Genomic DNA, 22,129 nt, shown 5'->3' on the forward strand with positions numbered 1-22,129 from the left:
AAAAGCCACCCAAGTTCCATTCAGGAAGTCCTCTCCACCCAAGTGAGACTAGGGCCGTGTTAATGAGATCTTTCAGCCACCACGTGAACCTGGGCACAGCACAGTCGTGATGGTGTAAACCAAGGCTGTGCTTTACCAGGAGTTTTACTTTAAAAAGCTTTGGCCTCGTAGTGGACAGCGGATGCTTTCCAGCGATGGCTTTAAATGTGTCTTACTTAACTCAGTTTCTTAAAGCAGGAAGAATATAAATTCTCTAACTGGTGAGAATTGTTTGCAACCGCTGGCTTAAAACTAGTTGAATTTGAAAACTAATTTTTTACATACCTTAGTTTAAATTGGATCCTCTGAAGATGTATCTATCTCAAGGGCAGCGTTTTCTTCCTAGACATGAAAGGGTTTAAAATCATGTAAGATTTTAGCTTCTCTTTCTAGTTAATCAGTCTCAACCAAGGATTCTCAACCTTTCTGAAGTGATGAACCATTAAAAGATCATCCAGTGTGGGCTCACTGTTATATATAAATTTCTACATTTCAATTCATTTGCACAATGATGGCCTATGCTTGAAATTACGGGGTAGGGAAACGTAGGGGGCACCACAACCTGGAAATTAAAACTGCAATCATTTCAAATAGCCCACCCCAGGTTAGCCAGCCCTCAGCCCTACCCCAGGCAAGAAAGTTTCCCCGTTTCTCCCCTCCTGCCAGATGTCAGCATACGTGCAGAGGGGCAGGTGGGAAGGAAAGGGGCGGAGATGTTCAGTCCCAAGTGTTGCCAAAGAAGTTGATTTTATCGCACCTTCCCTTTCACCCGCTTTCCCCTCAGCGTCACTCGTCCACAAAGTAAAGGGAAACCGTGCTCTCTAGTTCTCCCTTTTCTGGGTAGGTCTGTTGATTACCTCAAGAGTGAGCCAGGAATTCAGAGATTTTAAAATTGTAAGATACTTCTAAATAGGCTGAGAATTCCTGGTGCAACCAAAAACTATGAAGTCTTAAAACCTTTTAAGTTTAGTGTTTTAGCCAGAAAAATAATTTCATTCAAACAATATTTCCTAATGGTTAGTATTTGTAAGAAAAACAAAAATCATGGTTACAAATATATTTTACTGCAGCACTGCGACATGCAAATGATCTAAAAGAGTTCTCAAGTGGAGAATTTTAGCAAATAAATTTCTAAAATTATTTGGCTAGTCCACTAAAAGTATTGACTGCTATCTAAAACTCACATAAGTAAAAGAGAACACAAAAACAGATTTTCCTGTCAATTTTGGAAATGCTGGTTCAGTTCCAAACGCTTCAATCTCCCAGAATTTGGGAGCTGACCCTTAAACACTCAGCACTGTAAGAAGTATATTGAGAGAAAGCAATAGTTTGCTTCCATTTCCAGTCTCCTGCGGAAGGGCTATGCCCCTGCATACCACTCCACACGTCCAAGGTGAATGGTCTGCCTTCACGTTCTGCTACGTGAACAGAACTATCTGTGGCTTAAAGTGAAGGTAGAGTGGTTTATGAAATATGGTAAAAGGCTAAATGATGCAGAATCGAAGGGACGAGCAAGATCAAAACACCAATTTTCTTATCATTTTCCACCCAGCTTAAAGCAGAGCTTCACATTTGTGAGAATCAGACTGAGCTGTATCTTATAGATACACACACACACACACGCACACACACACACACGCACACACAGACACACACACAGACACACACACAGAGACACAGATTCAAAGGAATGATGGTATGACTCAATAACCCATCTGGTTTGTCAATTTCTGTTAATAGTATGAAAAAGAAAACTTTTCCATAATGTTCACAGAACAATGAAACTGACATCTTCCCAGGATCTGGACAACTTAGTTCTTCTAGCTACAGAAACGCACAGCACACAGTTGTGCTACTGGGCAGCAATGCTTCAGTAAAGCACCGTTCAGGCACAGGGACCCAGGAGCCACGCTCTCTCCAGAAGACTCGTGGGGAGCCCAGAAGGTGTCTGCCAGATGTGCGACTGCTCCATGAACCTGAACGCCTTTCACAAACTTCGCACACATACGACAAAACAGACACACAAATTCCTCTTTCATTTGTAATCAAAATGTGAATCATCACTGTAGTGAATAAAAATTCATGAGTCAGAATAACATGCAATTTTTTTTATTGTTTTCTAAGTCTAGTGGTACACTTAACACTCTAGTAGTAACTTCACAAACAGCGTAAAGAACGTACTACAGTGATCTTAGGCTGCATTTACTCACCGGAAAAAGAACAAAATGTTGCCTCTGACATAATTACGAATTATACAATATTGCAAACCAATAAGCACTATTAATACTAAAATGTTAACATTTCAATATATAATGTCAATAACATCCTGCCTTTTAAAAACTGGTTAAAAACATTTGTTAAAGTCATGCGAAATGAACACCTTAAGAAAATGTTAGGTTATACTTCCACATCAAGGCCATAAAACCCCCAAACAGCAACTATTTAGTGCAGTGACTGGTCAACTAAGTAATTTATTCAGTATATTAATAAAAATCTATTCAGTGAAAACCATCACAAATGCAACACTAAATTTGGGCAATGGCACACCTACGATCTATGATCTTTATCTGTGACTGCGGATATACTGCCAAAATTAATTCTACATAAATAAGCTATGTTAAAACAACAAAATACTCAATGCATGATGACAAGGTCCATTTCTTGTACGATACTTAAATGTGATCATTCTCTTAACCCCGCTAACAATAAATGGAAAATCTCACCGGTTTTATCTGCTTTTTACCCTTGTCTTGTTACGTTTTTAAACTTTTTAAAGAAGTGTATCCTTTCTTCTGGTCCTCCCCCTGCTCCCCGGGATTAGCATGCTAATTTAGGAATAGATGAAGTACATACTTAATCTACACTCTGCCTGGAGAGAAGGCAATAATTTAGTTTTACCTAATTAAATATTTCCTTGTCATCTGTCAAGTGACACTGACCTTTCTGACATAAGTATTTCCTCATTCTCTCGTTCCATGAATATTTATTAGTGCCTCTATATTACCCATGCCTCCCTGATTCTCCAGAGAAAGAATTCATGTTTCTCCCTCTCACCGCTAGGCTACGAAAAATTGGGCACACAACTGAAAAGAGTCACAGAAAAGACCAGCATGAGTCCTCGAGCAGGTGGATGGTGCTTGTAGCCAGGTCTGGGATTTGGAGGAGAGGGTCCAGGTCCTAGGGAGGTTCCTGGCCCCTCCCCGCAGGCCACTCTCCTAGCAGCTCATAAAGGTCTCGTCACTGGGGCTCCATTTTGAGCACTGTTCATCATCTTCTTATTAATTTTTAAAGCCCTTGTTAAACCATTTATCTATCATATAGAACACCGGTTCTCAATTTATAGAGCATTTACCTTTAGTCTCTGGGCTACTCCATAACCTATAAATTCTTGTCTCTTACCCTCTAAGAGCAAAAGTTGCTTCTGGTTCATCTAACGTCATGTCTTCCTTTGAATGTTTGACGAGGGGATGCTGTAGAAAAGGGGTCTCTAGCTTTCATTTTCTTTGGCAAACCACACCCTTTGTATCTAATAAAATATTTCCGACCTATCTTTATACTTAGATCTTGTCACGAGAAATTTTATGGGGCTGTGTGCCAATGAAAGGTTCAATAACAACGGTGGGTTTTTAAGCTTCTAATTACAAAGACAGTGGAGGGTGAGTGATGAACCACCCTTTCTTACACTTTCCTCTGTGGTATAGTGTATGTTTCTTTCACCAAATACCTTCCCATGCGTTAATTATTTGTGAGTGAAACGTACAAAGATGACATACATGGATGGATTCACTATAAAAACGGGTCAACTTTGTCACAGGGGTACAGTAATCCTACTCTGCTCTCGCTTGTTTTTCTTAAAGAATGCTTTCTCTTTCCTCTCCAAAGCCTGTGGTATCAGAGGAGGCCACTGCATGGAGCTCTGAAGAATCCTTGGAGAGTCTTGTGTAACTTGAACGCTGGCTTCGCTTATGCGTCATGCCTTTTAGGTTTTCATTCTGAATAGCAGTTGGGTTGGAACTAGAACCGGGCCTCAGAATGACTTGGGAAGTCTCCCTCATTCCTTCCATTTCATCAAAACTCTGATTAGATCTGTTAGCTGGTGCACTGTTGTTGTTCAGAGTGACAGTACTGGGTGTTCGGTTCAGATTGTAGGGTTTCTGACACGCTGGCCAGTTTTCTTCAGGGCTGCTGGCTATCAAGCTACATTCGGAAGGGCTTTTCTTGTCTTCGGAACAAATGGACATCCGAGCTATGATTGGATCTTGCAGGCCACTCAAGCTGTGCGGTATTCCCCGTTTTCCACTGTGGCTGTCATCTTCAAGCTCGATGAGATTCGCCTTTTCAAGCTGGGAATCATCCGCCCCTTCATTGTGAAGAGAGTGATTGGGAGAACTTTCGCTGGATCTGACTCCTGAATCGGACGAGTCCTTTTTGTCAAGGAGAGCATCTGACAAATATTCTTTCGCTTTAATGAAGGTTCTAATCGGCTCTGCAGTGTGTTCTGGAGACTTTGATACTCTCTCTACCTTCCCTTCAACTTTTTTATCTTTATCATCTTTGAGCAGTGGAGTATTATCTGATTCTTCTGTCCCAGATTCATCTTCATCACTTGGAAGTTTCTGGTAGCGCAGTCCACCTCCCTTAAGCTTCAAATCTGTCTGGAAGAGACTCGACCTTTCTGAGGACTTCTTGCCTGGGAGAAGCTTACTGCCAGACTGGTCAGATTTCTCATCTTCTTCAGTGATAGGATCCAGGGGTGAGGCATCATTGGTGGAAACCCCTGATGAAGAATAATCTATAACATCTCCTCTCTTCATTAAAAATGACTTCCTTCCATCATCTTGCTTTGGTTCACTATCCTTCCCTTTTTCTGGTTCTAGATTAGAATGAATGGAGCCCCCTGATGAGCTCTGACCCAGATAATATGTGCTATGTGGAGAAGATCTGCCACTAATTGTTGTAGAACCTGTACCCCCTTCTAACTGAGACATCTGAGCAATATATTCTCTATAGGCATCTCTATACTCGGCCTGCACCTTATCAGTAAGCTTTGAAATTTCAATACTGGAATCCTGGGAATTGAGACTCGAAAGACTTGGGGTTCTGCGAGTTTGTGACTGTGAAGACAGAAAAAAATAAATTTAAGAATTCAAGTAAGCAAAAAAAAAAAAAATAAATTAAAAAGGCATAAATATCAACTTAGGAAATATATATGTACACGCAGAATTTTTAGTGTCCTCAAAATACCAAATTCCTTTAAAAGAATTGTACATAACACAGTTTAATAAAAGCTGGGAACTTATGGATAATTTTACTGTTATTAGAAAGCTTTATATAATTTTAATAAAATTAGTTTATTATTAATCTTCTAAAGTATAATTAAAGGTTATATTAGCAAATAATCTTAGCATTTGTTTTTAGAACATCAAACTTTTAACTTTTAGTTGAGGTAAAAGTCACCTTCATTGACATAACATGAAAATTCCTCTTAGAGAAGACAAAGAAGATTACGGTTAACATAGATCTCAAGAACAAAATACTCAAGTCTTCAATGTATCTTAAAAAGAAACTTTCTCTGATGAGCACCGAGTGTTGTATCAAAGTGTTGAGTCACTATATTATACACCTGTAACTAATATTACACTGAATGCTAGCTAACTGGAATTAAAAGAAAAATTTAATAAGAAAAAGATAATTATTTGCTAAATATCCTTGAAATTAAAAAAAAAGAACCTTTACCTAATTTGTATGACGTAAAGTTACTGCCAAATTTCAATTAAGAAAATGTACTGTAAATGCCAAACAATAACAATAATAATTTAAAAGGATTAAAGCATAGAGTGCAATAGAAAAGACAAACACAGGATCCAAGTGAACAGAAATGGAAGCCATGAGGCCAACAGTCAGATCCCAGTAAACAGAGAAATGAGGTATTTTTAAAAGTTTGATTTCCAATGTGAAGTTTTAGGATTAGCATTGCTTTAGATCTCAGAAAAGCTAATAAATGAGGAGTAAAGACTACAGATTAGGAAAAAGAGGAGGGAAATTGAAGAAAAAGAATCAAGGAAGTCTTAGAAGGGACAAGAGCAAAGGCTGGAGCCATGAAGCAGAAACAAGGAGAGGAGTCTTCCACAGGGAGAAAATGACCCATCTCCTTGAGAAGGGCCCCTGCCGGGGTGGATTGAGACCATAAGGAGAGCACCCTTCTCCGCTCTCACATGCACTGTGTCCACAAGGCTTCAGGAATCCATGAGGTCTAAACAACTCCCAAAAGAACGTCCTGTGACGATGCCAGCTGTCTCTCACTCTCGGTCCCACAACAGTGTCCAGCGGGCCTTCCAGAGGCTCCATGACACGTGAGGCCACAAGAGATTTAATGCAGAAGCAGATATGGGGGTCTGGTTGCCTTCTGCTGAGCCAGGCATTAAAGAGATTTGCAAAACAATCCCATTTTCACTGAAGTTTGCTTTGTTTGGGAAATATTGTCATTTCTCATGAAAATGTTATTTATGTTAACATGTAATGTGTTTATTTTTAAATAAATTCATAAATATTTCTAAAGTTTCTCCGTTTTTATTTCTAATATGGTAAATACTGACAGATACAAGTCACATAAACAAAAGCTATCCGGGGTCTTGGGTGATTTTGAAAAGTGCAAAGCGACTCTGAGATTACGGCAAAGTTTGAGAGCCGCCGCATTAATGGGAAGGCCATGGGTTTCCAGGTCACGGTAGGAAATGCCAAGCATGGCAAAGCAGAGGATGAGGATTTCTTAAGGAATGCTAAAAGGAATTCCAGGGAAAAGAAAGGAAGCACTGTTGGTAGAAACACAGGGACAAAAGGGTCAAGTGTGAACACATCTCATAAAAGAAGGGAATTTTTATCTCAGTCAGTACCCGATTATAAGATGGTTTCCCAACATAAAGAAAAAGGTTCCGGTATATATTAAAAGACAACATCAGCAGCAGCAGCAGCAGCAGCAGCAACAACAACAACAACAACAACAACAAAATGTGTTTACTACCAGACTAAACCAAACCCTCTTAAAAATGGCAGACCTACCAGGTACCGCTTTTCCTAAATGCCACTCACTCCCTCTCAGAACGGTTTCTTGTGGTGGCCGTTTCCTGCTTTTCCTCCCTAGCCTGTCCTCTCTTCTGCATCCTGCTCTGTTTTCCCCTAGTTTCTTTTTCTTATCTTCTCCTCACTCCATCTCATGTGTCTCTCACGGTCCTCTTTATTCCTGATTCTCACCTGGCCTCTCTCTGCTAAGAACACCAGAAAGTGGAACTCACCCATTGCTCACCTCAGATGATAGAAAGAAAATGAGGATCCCTACACACTGGGCATATGTACTGAAAACCAAATTATGCTGTTCAAAGGGGTAATATGTGGCCATTTTCCAATAGAGATGTATCTTAGCCCCTGACTACTGACTTTCACAGGAAAATAGCAAGCGAAGCCTGAACTCCATCGACCAGCCCAACCAAAGTAGCCCGGTTCCCATTTACTCTCTATGCTGTTACCCTAGTGCACTGTTTTAACAGTTCTTACCCATTTCCAAAATGATCTTATTTTTTCTTTATTTTACTGACCGTCCCCTCCAGAAAAGTACAGTTTCTTGAAAATCGGGAGCCCTCTGTCTTGTTCACTGAGGTACTCGTTAAGTATTTTCCGAATGACTACATCAACGCACCAAGATATTCTCAGTGAATTAAATATCGCCCTCCCTCTTCAGTAATGTGAAAAATGACATTTAATAAATACCTGCCAACTTAGATTACTGTGACGTGGGGCACCTTCATCTAGGCCAAGGGTATTCAGTTCCTCAAAGCTGAAGTTCAGTGTGTAGGGGGTCTGACTGGAAAGCTCAGTATGAGGCAGCTCGTTGTGGGAGGAGCGCCGAGCAGACTCGCCGTGGGGAACCGGGCCGCCGCTGTTCTCACTAAGTAGACGCGAGTCTTCGGGGACCGCTTGGTTTTCTGCACTTCTCATTTCTAGTACCTTAACGGAAAGAAAAAGAACATCAATATCCACACTGACAAATCACAGTTTCGAAGCTTTAAAAATTATTAAAAAAAAATAAAACACTATAAAGTTACTATAATGAAAATGAAAAGGCAGACTTCTTGTGAGTTTCTAATGGATTTGAAATATATCTGCTTATCTTTCACTTCAATTACACTAAAAGAAGTAGTGGCAAAATCATCACGTGTACATCATGCGCTAATCTGGCCATTGTGTTATTATTACTTTAGTTTAAAATTTAACTCGACTCCGATGTTACTATTACTTTAGTTCAAAATTCAGTTTATATTTTGTTAACATTTAACAAACAGAATGCAACTGTGGTGTGTCAAAGAGAACCAGAGCCAGAGAGTAGCTGATACGGTGAAGGCAGATTCTAATCAGCAACTATTGCAACCGGGGAAAAGAGAGCTCAAGACAGCACTGAGCCCAATCCGGAAAGCAGTGTGGACAAGCGAGGAGTGGGGTGGGGGTGGGTGGGTGGAAAATCTCTAAGAGGAAACCCCAAGGTCAAGGGAATTCTGGCCAAACTAACTTGACAGGATTCTCCGAAAGGCAGGCCAGGGTGATCAGATATCATCTAGGGGGTGATGGGGAACGAGGGGTGTGATCGGGTACCAAAGGCTATCAGAGAGCGCGGGTGGGAGTCCTTTCTAAACTGACTTCACGTGATCCTTGCTAACACTGGGCGATGCAGGCCTGGCAAGGACAGACGCCGAGGCTGAGGCCTAGAGGCACAGAGAGCCTGGCTAGAGGCAGGTCAAAGAAAAAAGGCTTCGTCAGTGAAAGCGTGGAGAATTGGCAGGTTGCCTCTTCCCCAAATTTCCGAGTGACATGTCCAAAAGACAGAGGTTACCACACACTGCTGTGGATATTCTGCCAACGAGAATACAGAAAAACAGCAGTTTAGGCCAGTGCTGATCAGCGCTTGCCTTATACACTACTGTAAATAACTCCATACATATAAGATATCTTACCGTGCTTCTAAAAAGATGCCAGTCCCCAAAATTCATATTCATCTCTTTCTTCAGCTCATCAATGTTACACTGAGCTAACACACGGCCATTTATGTTTGCCTGAATGAAAACAAATGCAAGTAGAAAAACAAAGAAAATATGAGACATTCTGAAACAGTAGCGATTAAAAAGTACCTTTCCATTAGCACTAAAAAAAGTCATTACAGACTAGAAAACACTGACCTAAAAAAGGTTATTAGCCTATGTAATAATACAATACGCAAGCTGACTCTGATCAATATCCACCACTCCGTATTTTTTCCAAGTGTCTTAGCACGCAAGTAATACAAATCACTCTTCAGGGACCAACCCGAGACCTAACCCTCCCAACTATTTCCCAAACTACCTACACCCTGTCATGAGCAATAAACACAACTGTTAGTTCGTCTCTTCTAATCTGGTAACATATGAACACGAACCGAAGCTCCTGGGAGGGGCAGAGTCATCTGTCCTTGTTAGTGTGTCAGTCACAGACTAAGTTCCAAGTGAGGTAAGTTCTGACAAGCTCGTTTATCAGCTATGTTAGATAACTTCAGCCATGAAGAATGTCCACCCACTAATTTCCCAATTTATTGAATTCACAAAAAATGACTGTATCACATTGGGTCTCTAGAATTCTAGTTTCCCCCAAAGAACGGATGAAATTTTCTTTATTAATAATAGGTACCTTGGCTGATTTTACAAAATACAAAGCCTGGTTTTATTAACTGTGGTAAAATTACGGACTGCTTGTGTTTAAAACCGACAGAATGAGGGCGCCTGGGTGACGCAGTCACTTGAGCGTCTGACTCCTGATGGCAGCTCAGGTCATGATCTCACGGTTCGTGGGATTGAGCCCAGCATGGGGCTCTGTGCTGACAGTGCAGAGCCTGCTTGGGATCCTCTCTCCCTCTCTCTGCCCCTCCTCTGCTCACTCAAGTTAATTGTGAAGACACAAGTGCACAGAGCAAGCCCATGACAGAGGTCCTGCTGCAGAAATGCAAAGCAGTTCGCAGCACTTAAAAAACCAGGGCTAAGATGGGCCTCAGAAGCCAGGGCTGTCAGTAAAGAGCTGAGTGGAAAGAAAATGCTGTCAAGATGGAAACAAAATTGCCCACGATTCAAGTTGGAGGCCTCATCCTTTCCTGATACTACCCAAGTGGCCCGGAGGAGAGAGTCAGGTTTGTACCTTGGGAAGGCAATGCTTGATGCTTTTGCAAACAGGGATCAGCACTAACTAGATCTGTAAGGAAACTGACATTATCTGAAACCTTTCCGACTAAACCTAAGTTAAGATTAGTAAAATGGTATCTCATTTTAGATGCTCATCATTCTTTACAAAACTTTTTTAGATGCCATTCTTTGAAGTAGAGGCTTGTAACTAATGTTCTACTCTACTGCAGTAAAAGAAAAAGCATAACTTAGTGCAAATATCCACTCTAACAGGGACGCAGGCTTGTATAATATGGGAAGCCTCCCCTGAATCCCAGGCGTCACTGTCCACCTTTGCGGTGGCCGGGAGAGGAGGAAGAATAGGACATAGGAGGAATAAACTTCCTCATGCACGTGAGCCTCGCACACCAAACCTATGAGGGCTCATCAAATGGGACATACTCCTAAGTCCTATTAACACATAAAAGTGAGAACTTGGGGAAAATGAAGCAAGTGTGGTTTACTCTGATAATCATTAAGTCACAAATAATACAAAGAAAATATAACAGAAAAAGCCTTTAAATGTTCTGTGTTGCATATTGGAGACATGAGTTACTGTTTATCTAAATGCGAAGTTCCTCAGAGCTTTGTGTTTCTCATCAAGGCATTTTTACTTATATTCGATCATTTAAAAAATAACATTGTGGGGCGCCTGGGTGGCTCAGCTGGTTAAGCATCTGACTTCAAATCAGGTCATGATCTCACAGTTAGTGCGTTCGAGCCCCACATCAGGCTCTGTGCTGACAGCTCGGAGCCTGGAGCCTGCTTCGGATTCTGTGTCTCCCTCTCTCTCTGCCCCTCCCCTGCTTGTGCTCTGTCACTCTCTCTCTCTCTCTCTCTCTCTCTCTCTCTCTCTCTTAAAAATAAACATTAAAAAAAATTAAAACAATAACACTGTAATACAGCTACTGTCTTTTATCCACCTATAAACTAAGGACCAGTAGGGCAATTTTAGGATACAAAAGAGCAAGAATCACGTTTCCATTTGGAGCTTTCCCATTGCAACAGAGAATGGATCTTTGAGCTGCTGGAACTGAAGCGTTCATTGTCCACAGAGCCCGTCCCCACACCCTCAGTCCTGCTTCGAGTCAGCAGGTCAGGGTGCACATCACCTTTTTGATTGTTGCACAATACTGAGGCAGCATACTCTGGTCCAGCCCCTCTATTTGCTTCAGTTTCTCACATACCGCATCCACATTCATTGAATTCAGTGATACCACTGCTCCTGAGGCTGGGCCTGGCCCCTAGATAAGCCATGGAAAAATAACATGTGTGAATAGCATTTCATGCCAGATGCATGTAGCGCATGACAGAGAAACTCTCATGAAGTTACACTAAGAGGTACTCCAATTAACAACAAATTTTCAAGCGAAGGTTAAAAACAACAAACATGTGTAGTATGGGAAAATGCCATCAGGGAACAGATTTAGCTACTGTCCTAGCTTAATGAGCGGCTTGTATTCTAGCAACTAAAGCCTGATCGAACGACTTTTCTATGAAGATAGAGCATTCCGTGAATGAAGCCTAGGCCAACTTCTCAAATGTTTACAGCCTGACCGCAGAAAAGCAGGGTACAGCCCTTAATCACAGAAAGGACAGGGGGTTAAAAAAAAGGAAAGACAAAAAAAGGAACAAAGAGGGAAAATTCAGATGACTGTATTATAAAAATACAAAAGGCAAATCTATGAAATATTCTTTTAAATGCCTATACTGAACAGCTTTGAATGTCTCTACATACTAGCTTGACAGTCTATGAGAGCTGAAGTTTTCACACCTTGACCAGATTTTATATCCGAGGAATTTAAAACTTCCCTTTAAGAATCTATACAATAAGCATGTAAATATAAAACAGAAATATTACTTCTTTTTTTTTTTTTTTTTTTTTAATTTTTTTTTTTTTTTCAACGTTTATTTATTTTGGGGACAGAGAGAGACAGAGCATGAACGGGGGAGGGGCAGAGAGAGAGGGAGACACAGAATCGGAAACAGGCTCCAGGCTCTGAGCTGTCAGCCCAGAGCCTGATGCGGGGCTCGAACTCACGCGAGATCACTCGAGATCTCGCGAGATCGTGAACTCCCGGACCGCGAGATCGTGACCTGGCTGAAGTCGGACGCTTAACCGACTGCGCCACCCAGGCGCCCCGAAATATTACTTCTTAACACAGGTAAAAGTAAATACAATCCATTAAAATGTGGTTTCATTTAAAAGAAAAATCACAATAATAAATAATTCTAGTACTTACTTAGAAGAAAAACAACTTCTGAATGTGGTGACGTACTAAAGAAGTGTTTGCCCTGTGGTCAATTATATATGGATCTCCTCAATTATAGGTGTGGACATTGAGGTCTAAACAGGTTAAGTTTTGACTTCAAGGTCACAGAACAAATAGCTAGTTAGTAGCAGATTTGTACCAGAACCCTAACTTATCAGGTCTTACAACTTCCTATTTCCCTTGTTCCAACGGACTATTTTTGAAGAATTTAAAGAAACTAGGGGGTACCTGGGTGGCTCAGTCGGTTAAGCATCCGACTTCAGCTCAGGTCATGATCTCTCAGTTTGAGAGTTCAAGCCCCGAGTCGGGCTCTGTGCTGACAGCTCAGAGCCTGGAGCCTGCTTTGCATTCTGTGTCTCCTCCTGTCTCTGCTCCTCTTATGCTCATGCTCTCTCTCTCTCTCTCTGTCTCTTGATAACAAATAAGCATTTAAAAAAATTTTTAAAAAGAAAAAAATTTAAAGAAACTATAACCACAATAAAGAAAAGACAAACCAACTAGTCTAGCAGATAAAGACAACGTTCAAATGATCTGCCCTGTATACCACTCAATCTAACTTAATAATATCCTATCCTCAAGGATGTGTAAACATATTTTCTACTGCCTCTTTTACCATTATCAGGACAAAAATACACGATAACACAGCCAAAACTGCCTGTTACCCGGTTGCTAAACGTTATTTGTAATGTGAGAGCACACACACACAAACAACATATACACAGCACATATCTTTATTATATATAAATATAGCTAGGGAATGAGACCGTATTGAACAGGGAGTTGGAGTATTAATTTTATGACAGTTAGGGAATCTCTGCAAGTTAACAAGTATGAGACGGACCCATAAAAGTTTGGAAGTTAATGACTTGGAATATACTGCACCAAACATGTTTACTCAGAGTTTGTTTTTAATTAAATGTAAATTTGAAACATGCATATATTATACGGTCCGAGGTACAACTGCTTCAAAAAATACTAACAGCAAAACACTAGTATTTCCATAATTTGGTTTTCCTATCTCTATACATAGTTCTATTTTCTGCCTGGATGAGTATAGCCAATATTCAACATGCTAATTATCCAGTATCTACTATACAAATTTAAAATGCTTTTTATGAATTCTTAATAACCATATTTGTTTTATCTTCCTTTCCTTTTAAACAGCTTTATCGAGATATAATTCACATACCCTACAATTCTCCCTTTAAAAGTAGATGATTCAGTGGTTTTTAGTATACTTGCATAGTTGTAAAACCATTACCACAATCCATTTTGCGACATTTTCATATCCCTAAAAAGAAATCCCTGTACCCGTTAGTAGTCATTCTGCACCCTTCAACATCCATTCCCAACCCCTGTCAACTCCTAATCTTTCTGTCTCTAGACCTGCCTATCCGGGACTTTTTATATAAATGGAGCCACACAACATGTGACCCTTTGTGTCTGGCTTCCTTCAGTTAGGATCATGTTTTCAAGGTTCATCCGTGTCACGGCGTGCGTAGGCACTTCATTGTTTTTACTGGTGAATGATATTCATCTTTTAAATGGTCTTCATTGTTGCCTTCCAAACGTTTTTATTCCTTAACCTGTCTCTTCTCTCTGGATGCATTTATGCTTTACATATTCTTGGTACAAAAGTCACAGCTTGATCAACAAAATAATTATCATAATGGATTATAACTTATTCTGTATAGAATGAGTCCATACTGCTATAAAGGAACAACTGAATAAGTGAAATAATTAAGTGAAAATAAGTAACTGAATAAATAATTGAGGAATAAAAAGACAGCTTTTCCTAATAGAATTGAATTAATAATTGTAGAAGAAAGAAACAGAAAGTTACCATGAAGAAAGCACCACAACAAGAGTGGCTGTATCTAAGATGCATCCACGTGTACTGAACTTAATGGGCAAAAGTATGAGTAGAAACAGGATATTTGCAGAGTATCAAAGTATCTCTCCCACGATATTTATTCGTTAAAAAGGGGAAAATACAACTTTACAGTGTTGAGACCTGGCAGAGGCCGCCTTACCCAAGCGATTAAGGTTAGCATTAGCAGCAGTAAGACTCCGGCCCAGCACAGACCCTCTAACAGGATGCGCGGAGAAGGGCATGGCACCACCCCTGTGGGTCTCTTACCAGAGACATATAACCTCCAGCTGAGAAACCCAAACAGAGGGACAGTCTGTAAAAGACCTGACCGGTATTCTTCAGAAGCGATAATCAAGGTCATGAAAGACAAGGAAGGACCAAGGAACTGTCACAGATCAGAGAACTCTAAGGAGAAATATAAACAAACACAACTAGATTGGCTCTTGGGCCAGAACAACGACATTAGTGGAAAACCGGTGAAATTCAAAGTCTGTAGGTAGTTAACAGTATCGTACCGATTTTAACTTCTGCTCTTAAACAGTATGCTACAGTCATGAAAGATGTTAACACGAAGGGAATACTATTTTTATACCTTTTCTTTAAGTCTAAAATTATTTTAAAGTAAAAAGGTTTTTTTAATCCCCCCAAAACTCTATTTCTGACTATGCTAAAAAGGAAAAGTATCATAGACATGGAACAAATTAACTCTGTCAGCTCGGGGGGAAACGTAAACTTTTAGAGTATCTTATTTCCACAGAGAATCTGGGAGCTCAGCGATAGAGCAATGCCGATAGATACCACTGTTGTCCTTCGAAAAAACAAAGTTCCACATAATTTTACTTTTATGCACCTTTAAAATGTTTGCATTTTATCAATTATTTTAAAACATAATTTCTGTATCACTGGGGATGATGCAGAAAATATATACTCTCTGAATGACTTTTAGAAGCTTTATAAGAAAAGCTAAACACACACATGATCATAAGATCCCAAAGCCAGAGTCTGACTCCTGGTTATATGTAGGTAGGACTTTTTCAAGATGAGGAGTAAATTATCAATAAATTAAAATATGTTACATTGGAGAAATGGTAATTACCTGCCAGGTCTTTTCTAAAATAATCACATATAGGGGCGTGTGGGTGCTCAGTCAGTTAAGGATCCAACCTTTAATTTCCGCTCAGGTCGTGATCTCACAGGTTTGTGAGATCGAGCCCCATGTGGGGCTCCATGCTAACCGTGCGGAGCCTGCTTGAGATTCTCTCTTTCCCTCTCTCTCTGACCCTCCCCGCCGCACAGGTACAGGCATATGCGCTCTCTCTCCAAATAAACAAACATACATTTAAAATAATCACATATAATACAATTATTTTGAAACCAAATGAGTCTTAGTAATCAAAATAATGATTTTTGGATGGAAACCTCATAAAAGGACAAAGACTACCAAAGTGATAAGGAAAAAGAGTACTTAATAATTCAACAGGTAAATGAATAGAAAACCAATTACATTACTTTGACAAAATACGGAATGGTAATATTCTAAAGTTTATCATGCATTCTTATTTGAAATATATCAGCTATCAGTCTAGAACAGATCATTTCAACATATATCACAATTTATTTTTAAAACATTTCTAATGCAGATATTTGAATACAAAAGATGTTAGTTTGTTTAAACTGTTAAATATAAACTTCAAAACGCACACAAGTCAGAATTTCTTTAGGGAAAAGTAAAGCTAACAGAACAGACTGAAATTGCCTTGATGCAACTATATTATCTTATATTGTAAGTAGATTAAAACTACACTCTGAGACACTATCGTTTTGGTAAATTTATTCAATAAGCTTAGAAGCGATTAGCCAGAATGAGAGCCATGCAAAGGCTAAAAGCGGCTATTCAAACAAACTCGGGCACTGAAATAAGCACAGGTGTATCAACAGCCCAGCGCGAGGTGCCAATGGCTGCTTCTAATAGTCTAATGAGAAAAGTGAGTAAGAAGATTTCACTGAAAGTTTCTGTACCTGTCTTTGTTTGTTAAACCCAGAGTCACACGGCTTTAAGGAAGGAATAAAACAGAATGAAGGACACGAGCTTAAGTAAAACATCAAATAGGCACATGTAATAAACACAGGCAGCACGCTTGTCACCCCTCAGACACCTCTGCAGCAGCACCAGGCAAGGAACACACACGCGCAGTTGCACACACGCGCACACACGCACACACACAGGTTAGTGTGATGTCATTAACATGCTCTTGGTAACATTAAAACTGTACTCTCAGAACATATAGTCTTTCTATTCAAAGAATAAATCATGGGCCATACATTCAACAGGAGAACCAGGTAAATAAAATTTGCTGTGAAAAGTCAATATTCCTACCACCTACCAGTATAAAATTAGTATTTAGATATTCTAATTAAAAACTGCAACTGAAGAGAACCACTTTACTAATAAGATTTAAGCACTTGCAATTCACGTGAGCACCTCATAAAATGAAGTATTATCTAGCCACACTATGCTTAATGTTCAGAAATCTACTTTTCAGATTTGGGGTTTGTTTCACTGGGCATCTGGCACATGATCGATGCACTAAAATACCATTTGAAAAGAAAGCCTTAAGAGCCTTATGGCTCAAGAAATCCTAAACGTAAAGCAGAAAGTGTCTGCATACTGTGATTAACAGAACGATTTCAGTGATGTAGACTTTTTAAAACTTCCATTGAAAGCCGATGCCACTGTTACTGATTATTCTTCTATACCCACTAGGGTGGTGGTAAAAATTGTTAAATAGTGAAAATAATCTACAGATGACTGACAATACTGATTCAAAGTTAACTTACAACATTGTTTTAATAAAGGGCAGGGCCCTGCTAGCCTGATGTCAATGTTGTCCTTTTAACACATTCAGTATCTGCAACACCTAATGGGAATCTTTTCTTCTAATTTACATATCTACCTTATAAACAGGATTTTCAGAAAGTTACTATATATGTTAATTATATATAAATGTATTATATATTATATAACATATATATGTGTATATATATATATATTGCGCATATATATATATGCACATATATATATATATATACACATGGAGACTTGAAAAAAGGAATGCTAATGAAATTAGCTTAGTATAAGATACCCAAAACACAAAAGAAAGCTGTTGTTGACCTAGCTGGAAAATATAACTCACTCTTCAGATCGCATGAGAAATAATGAGGTCAAAGTTGACAGATAAAAGGCTTAACACTACATTTTAAGGGCAGCCTTTTAAAAAAAGTACCAAAAACTGCAATGAACACGATCTCACGTTTTAACTTCTAACCGTACACCGGAGTTTCAATGATATCACTACTGCAGTATATTTCTGTGGAAATATCTCCACCAATTTTGTGGCAGTTTATTAATCGCTTAGGGAAAGAAAGTTTTCTTGGGTCGAAGTCTGGCACAAAGACTTTGGAGCCTGAGGTGAATGCAATTTTTCACTATATTATTAAAGGAAAAATAAGTGAATACTTTTCCATACTGGAACAGAATAAAAATGCACTTCTAAATCACTTTACAAAGCAGGAATGACCCCGACAGAAGCCACTGAGAGGTGACAGGTGCCTGCACTCTACGTAAAACCTAAAACATGCCCACTCCTTACCCACGGCGTCTTTAGCTTTCTTGTCCAAGTCTGCTCCTGAACAATGAGAGACAGCTTGATTTGGACATATACTTGTTTGAAAACAGGTTTAAGTTCTAAGCCAGTGGTGGAAATAAAAATTATCTACTATCAAGCCCCATCTTTTTTTACTTTTTACTGAGTTACTCCCACTGGATCCAGTTTAATCAAAACCAAGACCTTCATTTTTAACGCCTGTATTAATTCCACCATTTTCATCAATCTCTAATGGCACGCTGGAAATGAGGATACTGTTCTCGACACTGCCTTTGCAGTTCTGAAGCTCTTCACAATTATACTTTGTACTATTTATCTTCATGCCTTTTCAATGTGGTATAAAAGTGATCTAAATAAAGCTGTCTAAAGGTATCGAGTAAACCCTGTGGCAGAGAAGGCTGAGAAGGAATGACCTCAGAGTCCTGATAATTCCTGCGGCAGCCTTCAAACCTAGAAGCTCGATGCGGGTAGGAGTTCCATCAGTTTTCTTCACTGCTGCATCCCACTAGAATAGTGCCTGGGAGATGCTCAAGTTTGTGCAGCCAGTGAGTGATCACACAGGCATCGGTAGTAGTCCGTGCTAAATAATTCAAGGAAGGATAAAAGGGTAAAGAGAGGCTGTACCATTCCTTCTTTCGAAGGACTGCTTTTCAGTGAAATACAGCTTCCACCACGAGCAGCATGCCTTAAATAAAAAAACTGAATACTCCTATGAGCAACCTGAAATACCGCAACAAAATGCCCCGAGGAGGCCTGGCATGAGATAAGCCCTCCCCTATTGGGTCCTTCCCTTCATGGTCCCAGGATGCTCGGATGCCACTATTTTCTAGTGGGAATCGGACTGAGAGAAAGTAAAGGCACCGAGTAAATTCCCTAGAAGGCTGTCAAAATCTAAAAGTATTCAGAGCACTCAACCCAGAAATCCTTCTAAATTCTAAGAAAACAGACTGATGGACACCTTTTGGGCCACAGAAGCATCAACAGATAAAAGACTGAGTTAATCTACACTGAATGGTGTATTTGTACACTGCTCCCACTATGGAGACACAGGTCATTTAATTTAACATGGAACAGTTTTAGTTTCTGAGTCTTTAAAGCTCCATGAAATTTGCCTTTGGTGTAGTAATAATAATCACTAAGTACTTAAAGTAGGCTAAGGCTGAGTAATCCTTAAGTCAGACCTATGGGGTAGGCCTGCATTTTCCAGATGAGGAAGTTGGGCATCCAAGATGTTAAGTAGTTTGTCCAAGGCAAAGAGCTAACCACCAGGGTCTATTTGACTTAAGATCAAATACCTGGCTAAGTCATGCTTACTATTAACAGGAGCAAAGAAGGCAGCACGTCTGAGGACTGGGTTGTGACACAGGCCACATGGATCCTCGTCATACATCTATCTGGCGCTCCCCTCCAGTAAACCTCAGGGAAATCTCCCAGACCCAGTCTTGAACGTTCTTCTGTACCACGAAGCCGAACGAGGCCACAGGTACTAGAGTTCCTGAGGATCCTCAAGAGGCAGGGTAAGTCCAAGGTGGGGACCAGAGTTCTGCTTTTATTGGTTTTAGGAACCAGAGTCCTGATTAATATTTCATTTCTGAAAAGAACTTCTCTGCCTTAAAAGCTCCTTTCTAGCTGTGATATTCTGGGGAACATATATCTTGGGTCCAATGTTAATTTTTTGCCCAGTTTTATAAGATTTGGCATATATTTTCTCTAGTATAAAATTATTTTTTAAAGTTAGCATAGAGTCTTGTATTTTACATCTTCACTTTTGTGAAACACTTGGACATACCAATAACCTGCCTGGCAAGTCCTTGGCTGTCCTTCGCAAGCAAGCTATAATCATTACAGTGTTCCTTTAATTAAGTGAGAAAACCCAATTGTTTTCATAAGGCTCTACTTTATAAAGGTTTATCAAAATTCCTTACGGTAAAAAAAGATGGGACCACTTATACTGAAAATCCCAGTTGGTTAACTCTTTACAGTCTTGCTTTATTGGTGGTATTCTATATTTATTTTTACTCATCATTCTGTGTCCGTAATGACAAGACAATTTGTCCCAAGATGTTTGTGTAGCTCCTGACTTCTCTATAAGCGCCTCTTGTCATCACCTCCTGCATACAGGGGGACAGCTGAATGAGCAGACGGACTCAATCCACAGGCCTGTTACCTCAGAAATCTACCATTTTCTACTACAGGACTGGAAAGCCATATGAGCCATGAAGAGCTAGCTATTTTTTACATTAACTACCGCTATGTTGATTCAGCTCTAAAGATCCCAGACAAGGCTCCCATGTACAGATACTTCTCCACATTTCCACCACTGCTTTTAATTTGGCTTTGAACTACGTGTCTACTTTTACTAGTCTTCTACCAAACAAATTTTACATGCTATTGTCATTGTTAATTTCTTAAAAGCAAAAAAAGCGTCATAAGCATTTATTATTCACTAGGCCAATCACAAAACTACCTTTTAATGTTAAAAGAACAGCAAATAGTATGGTTATTTTACTAAACAAAGGCACTAATGTAGGCAGAGCACCTTTCTGCTTTGTTATTGGGTTTCTAAACACATCGCAAGAACTGCATTATTTCCCCTTCCCCAAAAACCCATTTCCAATTTGCTTGATGCTCCTTCACTGGTCCCTGAAAGAAACTACAGATACCTTTTAATTATAAGTCTTTGTCCACACACTCAAGCATGGGAATAGCGACTATTTCACCATGTCTGTGTCATTAAGACCATCAAATTCTTCACAGTATCTGATTTTCATGAAAAGTCTGCTAAGGAATTTTAGCTTAGAGAATTGCATTACATGCACGAAGGTATGTATGAAAGGCTCTCTGACTAAACTAAAAGTCATTCTTGCATACAGTGGCAATGATCCACGGATAAAAGATTCCCCCAACACCCAAATAGAATTATAGTGGTTTACTGTGTCTATTATTCCTGGATAATTGGAGTCACTCAAACACTTCAGCTGAAACATTAATGACTTAAAAAGAATCATCAGCTCCTCAGTGAAAACACCAAGATGGTTCTTTCTCTTAGAGAAACTCCAAGAAACTCAAAGTTTCTCAAAGAAAAACTCAAAGAAAATTAAAGTTAAAGAACTACTGCCTACCCAAATGCATGTTTTAAGTTAAAAATGGTGGGTAAGCTCAGGATGTAGTATTTCCCCACATTAATGCTAACCGTCATGCCGCATTTTAGCACAGCTCTAGATTAAACTGATCATGTTTACACGGGCATAACATTCTGTAAATTAATCAGTAGACATCAAAATACAGAGTGGGTTCCTAAATTCCACACTGAGTAAATGAAGATTTTCAGGCTCATCACATTAAACAAATCTCTTATTAAATACAAAGTCTTGAATGAATGATAAATATATGAAATGATTTCCTATACAGTTTTTTAAAAGAAACTCGCTTTAAGGCGTTAGCCAAAAAAAGGTTAAAAAAATTCCAGTTATATAATGAACCACCTGCTTATCTAAAAATTTTATTTTAATAAATATACAGATAAAGAAAAATAGTACATTCACGCTAAGGTTTCACAAACTGTGGACACCTAGATTAAGAATGAGGCACTACAGATCCGTTTTGGTCTACGCCATCTAGCTGATAATGTGCTTTTGTGCCCTCAAGGGGGAATTTGGGAAACTTTCAGAAGTGTTCCATGCGTGCAGTACCAACTGCAGGCCGAAGAACACCACCAGTCAAAGGTGAAAACAGCTCAATACCAAGGAACAAATACCACCAACTGAGTGCTCCTGGTGGCTGCTGTAAAAAACAAAGCCCATCCCGGTGTCATTGAAAAAGGGGAAAAAGAGTTGAGTGAATAGAGGGTAAAGTTAAGCATTAGCTTTTAAATGAATCCGTGAGCTCTCATTATTAGTATTCAGCTACTCTACAGGAGCAGCCATCACAGCACAGAGGCAGAGTTAGGGAACTGCTGTCACCACAACTAAGACAGTAGTTCCTGCTGCAGAAGCGATGACAGGCCCGTGTTCCCAGCACAAGGCTACGCCGCCGTTACCCTCAAGG

General features: G+C 39.6%; 1 protein-coding gene across 8 annotated transcripts in view; it reads right to left on the reverse strand.

The window, feature by feature from the left end:
* Window positions 1–2,132: 2,132 nt before the first annotated feature.
* The window catches only part of KIDINS220 (kinase D interacting substrate 220), a 97,907-nt gene continuing 77,910 nt past the window's right edge, over window positions 2,133–22,129 (reverse strand). For 7 of the 8 annotated variants that reach the window (XM_047845126.1, XM_047845124.1, XM_047845125.1 and 4 more), the window contains 4 exons: window positions 11,384–11,515; window positions 9,042–9,140; window positions 7,804–8,040; window positions 2,133–5,153 (listed from right to left, as the gene is read on the reverse strand). In XM_047845126.1, coding sequence (XP_047701082.1) covers window positions 3,891–5,153; window positions 7,804–8,040; window positions 9,042–9,140; window positions 11,384–11,515 — 1,731 coding nt within the window. In that variant the 3' untranslated portion in view covers window positions 2,133–3,890. Of the gene's footprint in view, window positions 5,154–7,803; window positions 8,041–9,041; window positions 9,141–11,383; window positions 11,516–12,919; window positions 16,470–22,129 lie in introns of those variants that run through there. The other variant, XM_047845129.1, reaches the window with a different exon arrangement.

Source organism: Prionailurus viverrinus, unplaced genomic scaffold, assembly GCF_022837055.1.
Source record: "Prionailurus viverrinus isolate Anna unplaced genomic scaffold, UM_Priviv_1.0 scaffold_33, whole genome shotgun sequence".
NCBI classification, from domain to species: domain Eukaryota; kingdom Metazoa; phylum Chordata; class Mammalia; order Carnivora; family Felidae; genus Prionailurus; species Prionailurus viverrinus.